At 38.2% G+C, this 15322-nt stretch overlaps 2 protein-coding genes across 3 annotated transcripts in view; one reads left to right on the top strand and one right to left on the bottom strand.

Annotated features, from left to right (window-relative positions):
- ogfod3 (2-oxoglutarate and iron dependent oxygenase domain containing 3) overlaps window positions 1-6621 on the top strand; it is a 28377-nt gene extending 21756 nt beyond the window's left edge. For both annotated transcript variants that reach the window (XM_086065178.1, XM_086065177.1), the window contains exon 9: window positions 4986-6621. In XM_086065178.1, coding sequence (XP_085921304.1) covers window positions 4986-5042 — 57 coding nt within the window. In that variant the 3' untranslated portion in view covers window positions 5043-6621. The remainder of the gene's footprint in view (window positions 1-4985) is intronic.
- A 3851-nt stretch (window positions 6622-10472) lies between these two features.
- On the bottom strand, window positions 10473-15086 carry LOC147157088 (urotensin-2 receptor). The gene is made up of 2 exons (XM_086064622.1): window positions 14022-15086; window positions 10473-10718 (listed from the first exon to the last, which is right to left on the bottom strand). Exons 1-2 carry the CDS (start codon window positions 14951-14953, stop codon window positions 10589-10591), a joined length of 1062 nt encoding a protein of 353 aa, XP_085920748.1. The 5' UTR covers window positions 14954-15086; the 3' UTR covers window positions 10473-10588.
- Between the last annotated feature and the right edge of the window lie 236 nt (window positions 15087-15322).

The following is a 15322-nucleotide window of genomic DNA, read 5'->3' as shown; positions in this document are numbered from 1 at the left end:
TTTATGACATACCTTGGAGACATAGTAACATTATGGGGATGGCTAGTGTGACATGACGACGTGTCCAAGTTGCTTCAGCGTGTGCTGCTGCTAAGGTCAAAACAATGGAACCGGTCATGTTTTTCACTATGATTTTTTTATTTTGCCGACTTCCCAAAAGGGTTTGCACTCTTGCAACTCAAACAGAGTTGAAAACATTTTTGTCCTGGCAGGTGGAAGTCTGAAAACAAAGTACAGCCTTCACCGAAAATATCAGGTAGAGATGAGTATCTTGCTAACATATGGTTGTTGTTAAGCTAACTTTACTGTACTTTTTTTTTTTTTTTTTACTTGCTTTATTAGAATGAGTACCTACAGTTAGTTAACTGCAGCTTCAGCTGCTGTCAAAACAGAAATTATGTCTATTTATTTTTACGCCAATCTCTTTATCAATCTTGGCCTTTGTCTGACCTTTTTTAATTTTCAGATTTTAACTTTTCATGGATGTACAGTGGTACCTCGAAGTTTGAACATAATTGGTTCCTGCGAAGTGTTCAAAGTCCGAATTGTTCAATCTCCGAAACCTTTTTTCCCATAGGAAATAATGTAAAAGCAATTAATCCGTAACCAAGCTCCAAAAACAGAAAATTACTATTGTAATTTCTATTTATGTTTTTTACATTTATACCCTGTACAGTATTTAAACAATAAAAAATACCTTACCTTTTTTGTTGTAGTGTGATGGCATCAGTGGATGATAAATGCAATGTTAATGCTAGCTTTAGTTCAGTGCTGAGTTAGTGTATTTTACATTGGGCATATTGTTAGACTACTTAGCGGTCCTTGCATGCGTTGTTTAACGTCAGGCACATTGTTAAACAGCTAAGTCCTCGTGCCAGTATTTACATGTGCGATAATCTCCTTCCTAATTCCACCGTGGTTTGTAGCACTCTGTCTTTCTTTGCTGCAACTGGCACTGTTGTCTTTCTTTGGGCCCACGGCGAAGAAAATTGTCGTGGAAAAATCAAAATGCACTCGCAAGTATGAAGCACCTCCGGGAGTATTCACAATCTGACTGGAAATGAGCAGTGCATCGTCTCACCTACCGCAACGTGAGCATTCAGCATTGCTCGGCTTTGCTTGGCTACCTGTTTTCAAGGTATGTTCGGTTTAGCTTGCTTTGCTTGGGTGTTCAAACTCAGAAAATTAGTTCAAACTCCGAGGCATTTTTTACTCTGATTTTTTTGGTTGAAGTCCGAATTGTACGAGTTCCGAGACGTTCAAACTCCGAGGTTCCACTGTAATTGATTTGGTGGAAAAAACACACAAAATAACTTGTCACACTAATATTGTATTTGTTCATTATTATTTTTGTGCGTAAAATGTAAGTTTTACTGCCGAATGCCTTCCATTATATAATCAAATTTTTTGAATGCATCTTTGACTATTCTGTGAAAATACTTCTAAAATAGGCTTTTGAATGGCTAAAATCCATAATTGAAAAACAAATAGTAGTTTATCAGGACAGGTCTTGATGAAGAAGCTTTGCAAAAAATATCAGACACGTTTGTGTTGTCATTGTGTATGAAATATTCTTTCTGCCCCCAGGCTTGTGATTTGGGGATTTTTTATGAGCAAACGGCAAAAAAAGAGTACACAAAGCACACTGTTGTTGAGTTTCCCTCTCTGACAGCAGCCTGCTTGGTGGTTCCACAGATGAAATGGTATCTGATGATTGCATCTTTGAGGTGAAATAGAATGCAGCCAGAAAGAAGACCATAATTCAGGCAGCAGAGTCAGAGGACATTTTTTTCTCAAACTTGAAGAAGTTACTGACTTACTGAAACTAAAGCAGGCCCACAACTACTGGCATCAGATTTAGGGCAACCTCTCCCCTTCCTCCCCCTTACCGCCTCTCCCTTCTTGCCTCTCCCGGTCCCTTCTCCCTCGTCACCCTTCCTCCTCCTCCCCCCTTTCCCTGCTGCCCTGCCCGCCGCCCTTTGCCTTTCTTGTCATCTCCTCCCCCCGTCCTGTCCCCCTCCCCTGGCCCGGGTCTGCTGATTTTCTCTCCTCCCTGACAAAAGCAACAATTTGCAACTTTATATTCACAAATTGTAACTAAATCTAAATAATGACTTTATTCACAAAAATCATGACGTGAATACTGTAGTCACTTATTTAATACTGTATTGACTTTACTCGTGTATTTTATTCTTAGTAAAAAATGTACATTCATCTCATAAAACTACTCTCATTAAAAACTAAAATTTTGTAAATTATGGTTATTATTTCCTAAAATATAACTTTTTTTCCCCTAAATGGTGACTTTATTTTCATAAATGACTTTAATGGTATAAAATATGACTTTTTTCTGATTAATAATAACGTTATGCATATAAATAACTTTACACTCATAGACATGACTTTACACTCATAACCTCTTCCTTTATTCTTGTAAATAATGACTTTAATCTCGAAATCTGCGATTATGTTTAATACCAATACTAGCAAGCTATGGCTAGCCCCTGGCACTAGCCTGCACTTAAATGTAGTTCTCCTGATTAGAGAGATTCATTTTACCGCATCAGTGTCAGCTATTTCCTCTTCTTTTCGTCCAGATGAAAGCGGTGGAAAGATATAGTTTTATTGACATTGTTTCTGTTATTACAACACGGGTGACGGGACACAGGACTGCACCATTACATCGAGAGTTGTTTGGACACGGAAGCGACGTGTTTGGCTATGATGACGTAGCCACTAGCCATCCCCATAGAGCTGCACTTTATCACCAATCACAAAAATGCATGTCTACAGTGTACATTCCTTTTTCTGCATTCTTCTAACATTATGAGCACCAACTGCAAACTCATACCATCCGTTCCTAGTTGAGACTCACGAGTTATCACCAGGGCAAAGCCCCCTCTCTCCTCCACAGTGCAGGAAATGAGAATGTTGACGCTGTCATAAAAACTTTGCGAGAGTCCGTCAGAGACTGTTGATAGGCCACATGTGGCCCATGGGCCGTTCTTTACCCAAGTGTATACTAGGCCAGTGGTCCTCAAACTTTTTTTACACCAATTACCAGCTAAAAAGTACATCCAAGTACCACCATCATGACGAACGCAAAAATACTGTAGCAAAGGCGGGAGAGTTCAGCAAAAACAAGAGGCTTTAATCCTAAAAGTATATTTAATATTATTGTAAGCCACTGTAACGTAATGCAAATTTGAATACTGCTTAAATATAGGGGGGGGGGGATAAATAAATATAGGAAACAAATCTATTTAAACAATGATTCAATTAAAATGCATTATTTATTTATATTTATTTATTCTTGTTTACTAATACTTAGGGTTTAAGTAGATTGGGTTTTGCATACACATCAAGGAATTATTTTATATTTCCTTTTAGAGGTGATTAAATATTTAAGCGTGTTACAATAAACTAATTATTTTTGTGCTGTAGTATGTAATGTACAGTCAACAGTCATATGTTGGCATGATTTTCCTCCTTCTACAAATGCCCTAAATAGCGTTATTGTCCGCAATTGTCTTTACTAATCTTCTGAGCGAAGTGTGCTGTATCTGCCGTTTTTTTTTTTTTTTTTACTGAGCTAGCGGTAGCACATTATTCACAAAGATTAGATTAAGCTATTGTGTTGTTATCTAAAGCTTTGCAGCTAATTAAGCACTCGAAAATGCCTCCCTTTCAATTCAATCAATTTGCTAATTGGACCGTAACACATTACACAAGGGATATTATTGTGTCAGATTTCACATTGCACTTTCATGAAATTGTTAGAGACTTACCTTTACTACAACTATAGTTAGAGTACAGCAGGCATATTCACATACCGGTAAGCGATACCTCTCAAGCAAAACTCTAACCAAACACTCAACTAATATGACAAAGGGCAAATAGGACAAAGTGGTAAACTATTACTTTATTATCAGTTCAGAGTCGCACAAAAAGTTCTAATGCAAGTCCAGTTTTTCAGTCATTTTCAATCTCTGAGTAATGAGTCACTGTACACAGCAGACATGGTACACATCAACACAACACTCAGGATTTTCCTTTAAAGAAAAAACTAAGTTTGACAAATAATCAATAGGTCATTTATAAGTTCAATATTTAAAAGATGCAAACCATACCATGCTCATGAAAATCAAATCAAATCAGTCAGCCAAAGCAAGTGGGTATCCAGTCACATTTCCATTTTTAGCTGTTTGTTGCTCCAACGTCTTGCTGCCTTTTGTGTAGCTCCAGTCGAAATGTGAAAGCTCTTTTACAGTCTAGTAATAGTTGCAAACAATGTTTGTGTAGGAATTTCAGGCAATTTTCCAGAGACATTTTTCATAAGAAGTCAAGTTTAGGAATTTTGCTAATATATTTTTAAATGATAAATAATTATAATTAATTAATAAGTCATGAAGTTAAGCAAACATCAACAATTTTATTTATTTATTTATTTTTAATGGAAGAGTAATTTACGCTCTGATGTCTGGAAAACTACCAAACATCTATATTACTCTAAGGTAAGTAATGTTTGCTCAGTTAAAGAAAAATGGATTTCTGATTTGACTTTTGCTTACTGCAAGTGTATGCATTAGAAATGAGATTCATGGCTGTGAATGTTGAGGAAGGAAGTGACATTTCAACCGAAATCCCCTAAGGCATTTCTAATGATATCCCCATATCCTGGAGTGTTGGTGCCTACAGCACACTAATGGTCAAGCTTAATAGATGGTGGTGTTGTATATTAGCCTTTGAATATGAATAAGGCCAATGCATTACTTTTTAATGCTGAACAGATATTTTTAAGTTTTTTTTTTTTTTAATACAAAGCCATTAACTTCTATTCCCAAACTGTCAAAATTAAAAACATTTTCATCCCATTACCTTACGTCTCTCTCTCTCTCTCTCTCTCTCTCTCTCTCTCTCTCTCTCTCTCTCTCTCTCTCTCTCTCTCTCTCTCTCTCTCTCTCTCTCTCATTCTCCTTGTCCAGGCCGAGTGTCTTTTTTTTCCTCCGGCTCCGAGAACCTCCACCGTGTGGAGAAGGTGACTTGGGGTACCCGATACGCCATCACGGTGTCCTTTACGTGCGACCCTACACAAGCCATCTCCGACCCTGCTCTGCCTTGAGGCAGCCGTGGGCGATGAGGTGGACATCAGTCCTCCGTCTTAGTCCAGGCCTGCAGAGTGCAATCGGTGGAGGGGAAGGATGAAGGATGAGGTGGGAGAAGAGGAAATGTCTTTGATGGTACAGTTTTAGAAAAAAAAACTAATTTAGTTTAGTTAGGGTGTTAAGGTTCTGCACAGGTTTCCACATCAGATCATTCAAGGCGGACATCACGAGGTTGCCTGTGTGTGTGTGTGTGTGTGTGTGTGAGATTTTAATATTTAATGAAGAGCTGACAAGCACCTACTACAAACAGGACAAAAGAACTCAGGAGTAAAACCGTCTTTGCCAGGAGTGCTTACGCTTACTAACCGAATCCCTGTTGTTTATAATAATGTGCTCATCTGTTTAATGTCCCTTATTGCTAGTGATGGGAAAACGAAGCTTCATGAAGCACTTGTGATATTTTTTGACTCCCCTAGATGGTGCGCTTGGTTTAAATATGAAGGCTAGTGCAAAGGAAATTGATTACATTTCCACTGCATCTTTCAACCAAGAGTGCCATCTAGAGGAGTCAAAAAAAGTGCTTCATGAAGCTTCATTTTCCCATCACTACTTATTGCCCCAGTTTATCCATTTATAAACCTTATTGAGCTGCATCTGCATCTAACCCAGGTGTTTGTTGACTAATGTATTGGCTAAATCATTATTTGCAGCACATATGCAAAACAAAGCTTTTTATACCGTGTTTATTATTATTTTTTTTGATCTATCAGATAGGCACTCGCTGTGGCTTTTTGTGTGTGTGTGTGTGATAGAATTAACCGGTTTTCAATGCACATTGTATCAAATTCGATAACAGTTAAGATTCCTTTCGAATGTTTTCACTGTCATGGCATGATATTTCAATTACTGTATTGTCTATGGAATTAAGCTTTTCTCTCTGAGTGATTTTGTTAAAGCCCCCCAAAATTTACCCAGCAATGATGGAGGTATTTTTTCTTCTTATTCGTAATTCGGGGTTGTCCAAGCTATGGCTTGGGGGCCATTTGTGTTATATATGTTTGGACAAGCCTGATGTAATTTATAATGTTATGTTTATGCAGGAGTTAAAGTATATATTTTTTACAAATATAAACCAATATCTCCTGTTTTTTCCTCTCAGAAATTAGCTCCAATTTGCATTCACAATTTCACATCTATATTTAATGATAACCCCCCCTCCCCTTCCTTTTTTAATAAATCTGTCCTTTTTCTGCATGATGCCTGCCTGTGTTCAATACCATTTTCACTGGGGGTATTTTTATATTGTACTGGACCCCCGCATACTCGTGGTTCGGCAGTCATGGATTTGTGAGGGTATTTTTTGTTGTAGTTTTTTTGAGGGGTGAGGGCTTTTTGGCGTCCCCTGTGTATATAGGGTTCACTGTCCTGCTTGTCTTTGTAAGTTTGCATTTAGCTTTTCATCCATTTTTACACACTATGAAATAAAGTGATTACATTTTTAGGAAGTTACCAAAGATTGAATTTTGTTTGTTTGTTTTTCATGTATATTCTTTTGGAACAGTGAATCTCCGTCATGTCTCTGTGACAATTATGGTTGCCATTGTTTTTAAATGTGTTCTCTGTATGGCCTCTCATCCCCCCCCCCCCCCCCCCCCACGTTGTCTGGCTTAATTTGAAACCAAGAGTGTTTATCTGTGCACTTGAAGATCTTTGAATATTGGTTGAGATTTGAAGCTATGCACATTTAAAATTCAGCTGGTGTTCTTTCAACCCAAGGTGTTCTATTTTATAAACTGATAGTGATTGTCATAAAAAAAAAAAAAGTTCAGTTTCTCCACTGTAGTGTTTTGTTGAAATTTCTCAGATGCTTATTGAGTTATCTGTAGTTTTATTTAACACTAAAATAAAGAGGAAAACAAAAACTTCTGCTATGATATGAAATTGCAATGAGATACTCCTTGCAGAATGTGAAGCAATACAATGCAAGTGTCACGAAAATAGTTTCCCCCCCCACACCTTTATGCTCTGTCAGTGTACACAAAGCACTAAGGGATAGGTTGTTATGAATTTATTCATGAGTTTGCAGCACTTGACGTGTGCACACTCTAAACGTTAAAGTGTACCCAGGACATTGGATTTTTAAAACGTCATTTATCTAGTAGTGGTAAACAAGTTGAATGAGGGGTGAAACTGTAGATCATCGTTGCCTTGGTAACGCCTTACATCCAATTATGTTAAAATAATTATTGCAAGTACGGCTATGTCCTTTTCCATCAACTTAGCCTTGCAGAAAATCTTCCCCAAAGCCATATTACCAAGTTTATTAGGTGCAACCGTACATTTTGTTACCAGGTTTGATGGGAAAATAATATTCTAATTGGTAGAACACACTTCTGCCCAGACATTTTCCCCATCGCTTATTTCAATCTTATTTGAATTTAAATAGGGACCTTCTCCGTATGCTTGTGTTTTAGATTGAAGAATTATTCACTGAGAAATCAAGTACAGGTAAAAAAAAAGAAAAGACAGTAGCTATCTTCCATTTTCTATGGATGAAGATGACATTTAGCATTAGTGTTATAAATTGTAAGCCCAAGCAAATATAACATCACATTTCAACTTGTTGCCATTTTTGCAAACAAAGGAAACTCATAGGGTTCCACAGGTCATTAAAAAGTATTAAAGTCATTCATGGATTTTGCTAAAAATGCCGCAAATAGCGATAAAAGGCATTAAATAGCAAATACGATGTCCAAAGGCAGTAACAATTAAATACAATTGATGTAAAAACTAGTGATGCGCCGAATATTCGGCCACCGAAAAAAATTAATAAATTCAAGCCAAAAGAATATAGCTGAATTAAAAAAAAACTGCTGCAAGCAAGCGTCTGTTTGAATTAAACAGCGAACGCGGGGTGAGTGTCCGCCTTTTCTTCTCGCCGGCTTTTCACCACGTGGGTCTGTCGCAGCAGCTCCCAGGGTCATTGCGCACCCCGGAGGAGAGGGGCGTCGCTTGTTGTACAACATTTAAGTGGGTTGTGTACTGCAGTACAGGTGTGAGCCACTATTTCTCCCGCAGCACCTTCCCTTTTTTTAATTATTATTTTATATAAGAGCCCCTCGAACGTTTCCACTTTTTCACCGGCATCCCGGTGGCCGTGCTAAATACTTTAGCGAATGCTAGCACTATTGCTATCAACAGTTTTAAACACGGAAACACTTACCGCTATCTCCGGGTAGCGACAGACCTGTACAGAAAGAACGCTGTGTGGCTTTGCAGTCCGTTCCCGAAGCTGATTAGCTTACATACAAATGTATGTATTTATTTTTAAACTTTGGTCAATATGTGAATGTGCGGATTTTAAGTGCGTCGCACCTTGTCCTGCCACACGCATCCGTGCCCGCTTATGCGAACTACATTGACTATCAAGTGCCATCGTACCGCCAGAAAATGCTCAACCCTCGTTTGGTGTTTAATGTACCATTAGCCAACATGTCTGCGGTGTGGGCACATTTTAATTTATATTGTGCTTGTTTAAAATGCCAGTGCTAAATAAATATTTTATAATAATATTATAATTATAATAAATGCAATGATAGTAAAAATTTGCTTTTTTTTTTTTCGCGTTTCATTTTTTGGCCAAGCATTTTTCATTTTCGGTTTCGGCCAACCATTTTCATTTCTGTGCATCCCTAGTAAAAACATTGTTGTTTATGCTTTATTTTACATACAACATTGTGCAAAAAAGTAACTATGACACAATTAGTGGGGACTGGTGACTAGTTTACAATAAACAAAGTGGCTTGGAGTCATCGAGTTGCTTCGTGTTTCAAATACTAATTGCTCTGAATTTGAAAATAAAAATGAAGTGTTTCAGTCACCAATGTCCAACATGAAACACTATTGCCATCTAGTGGCAGAAAATTGCAAATCTATGACTCAGTGTTTCAGATTCCTTTGAAGTGTTTAAGTATACCTTTTCAACTTCAAATAACTTACTCACTATTAAATTACTGTATCATTGAACTAATAGATACAACCACATTTGTATTTGGTAACCATACATGTACATTTTTATGTTAACAATAGTATGAAAAACTTATAACGCGATTTATCGTTCCACTCCACCTGTCTGTTCTGTGTCCTAGCATTGTGATGCCAAAAATAACAGATGGCTGTTTGAGCCGATAATTCGTTAATAAGGCTGATTAAAGGAAACAAGCTTCTTTCATCAAAATCATATGAGCCCTCCATAAAACATGAGACACATTTGAGCATTACTTGATCTTTCAAAAAGAACATCTTGAACAGAATGTGTTCCGGGTTATTTGTTGCCTAAGTCGTTCGATGTTACATCACTATAGCAAACTTTTCTCAAGTTTTGGTCTTGTTTGTTAATAACTAGGTATAAATAAATATTGCTATAAGGTATAGATCAGTTTCTGGAGCATATTTCCCTACCGACCGATGATGATTAGGTTTGATAGTTTTAGTGTCCAGTGTCGTTATGTATGGTGCTGGCTTCAATATGTGGTAATACAACATGATTGCGTTTCACAAAAAAAAACATGCTTTAATATATTTATTTTTTTCACGCATGTATAAAACATCCACTATCATAACACAACAAAGGGTTTGAAGCAAACAACAAAACCACCATCTATTATTTCCTTGCATAAAAAAATTAACATTCAAGGACGCCACAAAACTGTCGAACAGCAAACCAACATTAAGTGCAATAATTCCTTTTGTGCATTTTTTCATAAAAAAAAAAAAAAAACTAACTCACTCACAATTTTATTGTCATTGAAGTACTATGTTGGACCTGCCTATCATTCCAAATCCGTAAAAAACTATTAGACTTATTAATGTTATATAGGGCAATATATGACCCAGTGTAAGCACAACTAAGACATGTCTGCCATCTAGTGGTGAATGGTGATATTACAAAATAAATCAACAGTCGATGCATATTTGCAGTTCAGCACCCAGAAATGTGCATATTTGCGGATAATATATATATATATATATATATATATATATATATAGTTTATCTGGCGTTTTTCCCCTCATTTACTTCCAATTTTCAGTGAAAATCCTATATTGAATGTTTATCAGCATTTTCTGATTAATTATTTGGGTTTGTTAAAAAATTACCAATTGCCCGTCGCTGATATATGCCAAGTATTTACTTGCCCAAATTTTGCTATGCTATAATGACTTCATCAGCAGTGAATCCTCCGCAAGTTTGTTGCCTGACTTGCATTTGAAAAGTTCAGGATCATCTTTAGCCTCCTCTGCTTTACTTGTGTGTGTTTTTTTCTTCCTCATTTGAGATGTAAAAACATAGACTCCATTTCCAACTGATTTGGGAAAGTAGGCATCATCACACCAACTTTGTTTGGAAAACAAGTTTAGTGGCCTAAAGCCGCAACAACTTGTTGACACTATGCTTCAAGTGCGGTTTGTTCTCACCTCCCACATCACTTAAGCGTCCCCATGACGAGCGTCTCTGACGTGAATTCGAACTGGTTGCTGGACGATGCAGACTTGCCCCAAGAGTACAAGCTGGGCGGCCGCTGCTTAAACGATGACGTGTACCTGTAGAAGCTCCTGTTTTGTTGTTGTTTTTGATTTGTCAAACAACAACAGGGTTGAGACAGAAAAACAAACACAATTGTGAATGTGCATGTGGGTGTGCACGTACATAGTAATTAACATAGATGATAGTGTCAGGGACTTGTATGTACACGTTTGAAAAATATGGTGATCACCGATCAGGGGATGTCACGTTTCTCAACTGTGGGTTTGTGAAGCTCTCAAGTCTAGTGTACTTACTGTAACCAAATTGTTTGGTGCGTCGGGGGCGCCCAGTGAGGCGCAGTGCGGTTATGCTAAATTCCCAAACATGGTACACTAGACTTGCCCCGGCACGATAATGAAGAAGTCAACGTATGCAGTGTTTCACTAGTAGTACTAGTACAGGGGTCAGCAACATTTACTGTCAAAGGAGCCATTTAAGGCCAAATAAATAAATAAAAATGTGTCTGCTGCCGCAAAGCCCTTTGAACATTGTGATGAATGAAACAAAGCCTTATTGTTGGTCTAATGTAGTGAGGGCCCAAGAGCTGCATCATAACAGAAAATATGCAACATCCAATACTTTGATATTCATTTTCTTTTACCTTTTGTCTTTTGGTTTTGGATTATTATTATTTTTTATTTTAATTTTTTGGGGTAATTTATCAGAATTCGGTTTTCATACATTTTTAGACTTTTCTGCCTTTCTGTCAAATTTCTGATATTTTGGGCAATTTTATACACATATGGTTATTTTCAACCTCTCCTTCATTTTTTGGACATTTTATGGCTTGTTATTGTTGTAGTTTTTTAAAAAACTTTTTTATTGCCTTTTTTTTAATTTCGGAAACGTGTTGTAAATTTTGGGGGATTTCTTCTTGAAAGTTTTTTTTCAGCTTTTTTTTCTTAAAAAATGAATGAATTTAGTGCACATTATATGTTAATTTTCTACCTTTTCTTTCTGGACATTTTATGGTTACTTATGAAAGTTTTCTTTTCTGCCTTTTTAAAAATAAAATTTCTGCCTTTTTTGTTGTTGCAGTTTTATGTACATTACATTTGTACACATGTTATGTTTTTCTTCTTTTATGGACATTTTTGGTCACTTTTTTAAAAAAAATTTAGGGTTAGAAAACAAAACAAAACCTTTTTCATTTACCTTTTATCTCTTTTTCTGAAAAATTCTAAATTTGGACATTTTTTGAATACTGTACTAAATTAGTCATTTGTAATCTAAATTGTTAATTTATTCAAATAATATTGTATCTAAGAAATTTTAATAAATATGTAAAAACTATATGTATTTTCTATTATTATTAATATATTTTTTTAGAGATCCACAGGGAGCCACAGGAGATGGACTAAAGAGCCACAGGTTGCAGACCCCTGTACTAGTAGTATGCAGATGCCAGTGAATGTAGTTTTTTCTCACTAGTAACACACTGTACAGTTGTTCCACTAGTGCGCAGAAATGTTACTCCCTCATTGTCCCATTTACAAGGAACAGATACAAGGACTATAGTTTATTTTTGTTGTATGGAATCTGTTCCCGTCAACTCTATATGAGAACCAAAATGCTGCCACTATCAATGAGGTAAACCATCATTCTGCTGAAATTTCAAAACAAACCCACCAGGTAGATAGCAAAAACAAGAAGTTTGGACAAATCAACTGTTTGCAGCATTTTTAAAAGACCTGGAACACCACAGAAAACAACTGAAGTGGATGACCAAAGAATGTTTTAACCGGTGAAGAAAAAGCAACGAGCAAGCAGAAACTGAAGACAGTTGAGGTCTGTTGTGGTGGTGAGAATTGTGTCAATGTCCCAATATTTAGGGACCTGACTGTATATGGTCTCTCTATTGCAAGAAATAAATATACTGAGCACGGGAATTAAAAACCATATTATATACACTGCAGCATGGAGGCTTTGGGGAATGCAAGAGCTTGTTGGGTAGTGCAACATTGCAGGACTCTGTTATACTGTAAATCCACTAGAAGCCTGAAGCTGAGTCATACAAGATATTGATTCAAGTTGTCCACATGACAGTTCTATCTGCTCTGATAATAAAAGTGAGAGTAGTGGTCAAAATGAAGAGAAGAAACAAACGGAAAAAGTTTAATGTCAGTGAAAGTGAAGTGAAATAAATGTAGCAACTATAAGGATGTGCAGTACAACTTGACCAAATGGAGGAACTAATCCTCATTCTGGGCCATCACAGCAACAAGTTTTGCATCTTTTCTGCCAGAAACATGCGAACGTCAACTTTATTAATCTGCACGTTCCATATCAACATAATTTGCATGCACTGATTTCCTGCATGGACTCCAATGAGTGTTTTATGCTTCCGCCATGTAGAGCGTGCGCCTCGCCTGCGCTGTATTTGAAGGGAATTAGAGGAGCCGATTGGACTGGCCACGAATCAAGTCTGCTGTGTTCACTCCCACAATGGCGCAAATGTCAATTTCTACTTGTGTACATTTACGCTACTTGCGCTTGGGACGAAAATACGGCCATAAATGTCATTGAAGCGTTGTATAGTCAACATGTAGACCAGTCTAGACCGAGATTATAATAGTTTTTGATATTTCCTTATAGCTAGTTTTTATGTCCTTGGTTTTAAGTCGTTTTAGAGAATATTTGTTAGTAAAAAAAAGTTTTTTATAATATTACATTTGAGTAGTTTTAATTAGTTTTAGTATTAGTTTTAGTTTATTAGGGATGTTTGATACCGCCTTTTTTCAACTGATACCGATACCACTAACGATACCACTTTTTCAAGTATCGATACCACGAGTACTTTTGATACATAAAAAATTCCCAATTTCCCAGCCACAAGATCGGCCGCCGTCGCAAGTACTAATATAAGGCTGATATTGGCCTGATACCAGGTATCGGCAAACGCTCATCTCTATTTTTGTTTTGTTTTTTCAATATGTTGAGTATTTGTCCAGTGCAATATATAAAAAAGGCAAGTAAACTACAATTTCTAAACGACTTTTTTACCTTCTTTCTTCTGCATGATCGTACAGTAATACCGAAATAAATGCATTTTTTTTAAAATCAAGTTTGAAAGCTCATGTATACAATTAATTCACAAAGACGAAAAGGAAAATCATTTGTGCTACAATTATATAGTTTTAGTTAGCGTTATAAATGTAAAATGTAGTTTCATTTCCTTATTATTTTTAGCTCTCTTATATTTTTTGTTTTTTTTGTTCTGTTCGTGTTTGTTAACTAATAACCTGGGTCAGACTGCATAGTCAGAACATTTTTTTTTTTTTTTTTTTATGGTGGTAGCCTATACATTGAATCCGAAGTGTTGCTATACATACTTGTGTCTGTTCTTCAGGTACTCCCTGTAGTTCTTGGTGAGGAGAGTGTAGAGGAAAGGGTTAATGCAGCTGTTGCTGTAGGTGAGGCTGGCCACCAGGTAGTTGATGCAGGTGTGCGTCCTCGAGGCCAGGCTCAGCGGCTTTCTGTGGTACAGCGGCAACAGCTGCCAGATCCAAAAGGGCAGGAAACACGCCCAGAAGACCAAGACGATGGTGAAGATCATGAGGAGAACCTTTTGTTTGGGCGAGCGCTTGCCTCCTTTGCTGATGACCGAGTTGCGCTGGGACTCCAAGTAGGTGCGCGCCAGCTTGACGTACAGGTATCCGATAATGAGGCCCGGCGCCATGATGCTGGTGCCGAACAGGACCGTCACGTAGACTTTGTAGGCGAGGGGCGCCCACGTGGGCGCGCACATCCTCTTGACGCCCCCGTCGGGCGATACGGCGCTCGTCTGGGCCACCATGACCATCATGGGCACGGTGAGGAGCAAGGAGAGGAGCCACACGCCCCAGGCCAGAGCCTTGCGGTAACTCTTGGAGCGGCGCACCGTGTCCAGCGGCTTGGTGACGGCCAGGTAGCGCTCGGAGCACATGACGGTGAGCGTGAAGATGCTGGCGTGCATGGTGAGCAGGTCGAGGCTGAGCAGGACGCGGCAGCCCACGTCGCCGAAGTACCAATCCTTCAGGAAGTAGGTGGACACCACGAACGGGATGGTGGACAGGTAGAGCAGGTCCGCCAGCGCCAGGTTGATGATGGAGATGTACATGGACGTGGCGAAGCGGATGGAGTGACACATAACCACCAGCGTGTACACGTTCCCGGACACCCCGACCACGTATACGACGGACAGGAGGGTCCCAAAAGTAGAGGTGATGACGAGTTCCTCATCGGCTGTCGGCGGATCTGTATTGAAAAAAGACTTATTCGTCATCCTCGCCTTTCTTTCCTTTCCTTTTCCTTTTTCATAAATAAAAGCGCCCTTCTCGTCGCCGGAGAAGTTTTTGGAAAGATGCGCGCGTTCACGCAGGCTGTGTCTCCCGTCGCTATCAGCCTGCGAGATAGCAGCAGCTCGCACACTGCAGTTTTGCTCTTGACGTCATCACCGTAAAGATCTGGAAACAATTCCACACTCGTTGGCCACAACGTTAGGCACACATGCACTGCCTAAGCACAAAAGCTGCACTAAACCATGTAACCTTGAGAGGTTACTCACAATAAAGTGACCCAACAATAAAAGTACTGCAAATGAAAATAAAATGTAAAAAAAAACCCTTGTACTTTTTTAAATGATAGTTTTCAG

The sequence above is a fragment of the Leptonotus elevatus genome, chromosome 20, assembly GCF_054856555.1.
Source record: "Leptonotus elevatus isolate MCC_2025b chromosome 20, RoL_Lele_1.0, whole genome shotgun sequence".
NCBI classification, from domain to species: domain Eukaryota; kingdom Metazoa; phylum Chordata; class Actinopteri; order Syngnathiformes; family Syngnathidae; genus Leptonotus; species Leptonotus elevatus.
Note: the sequence above shows the minus strand (reverse complement) of the source record. Positions and strands in the feature narration are given on the sequence as shown.

Coding starts and splice junctions, on each gene's coding strand:
- LOC147157088 (XM_086064622.1), bottom strand. CDS start 14,953: ATGACGAATAAGTCTTTTTTCAATACAGATCCGCCGACAGCCGATGAG. Junction 10,719..14,021: donor TACCTGAAGAACAGACACAA/GTATGTATAGCA, acceptor ACAACAAAACAG/GAGCTTCTACAGGTACACGT.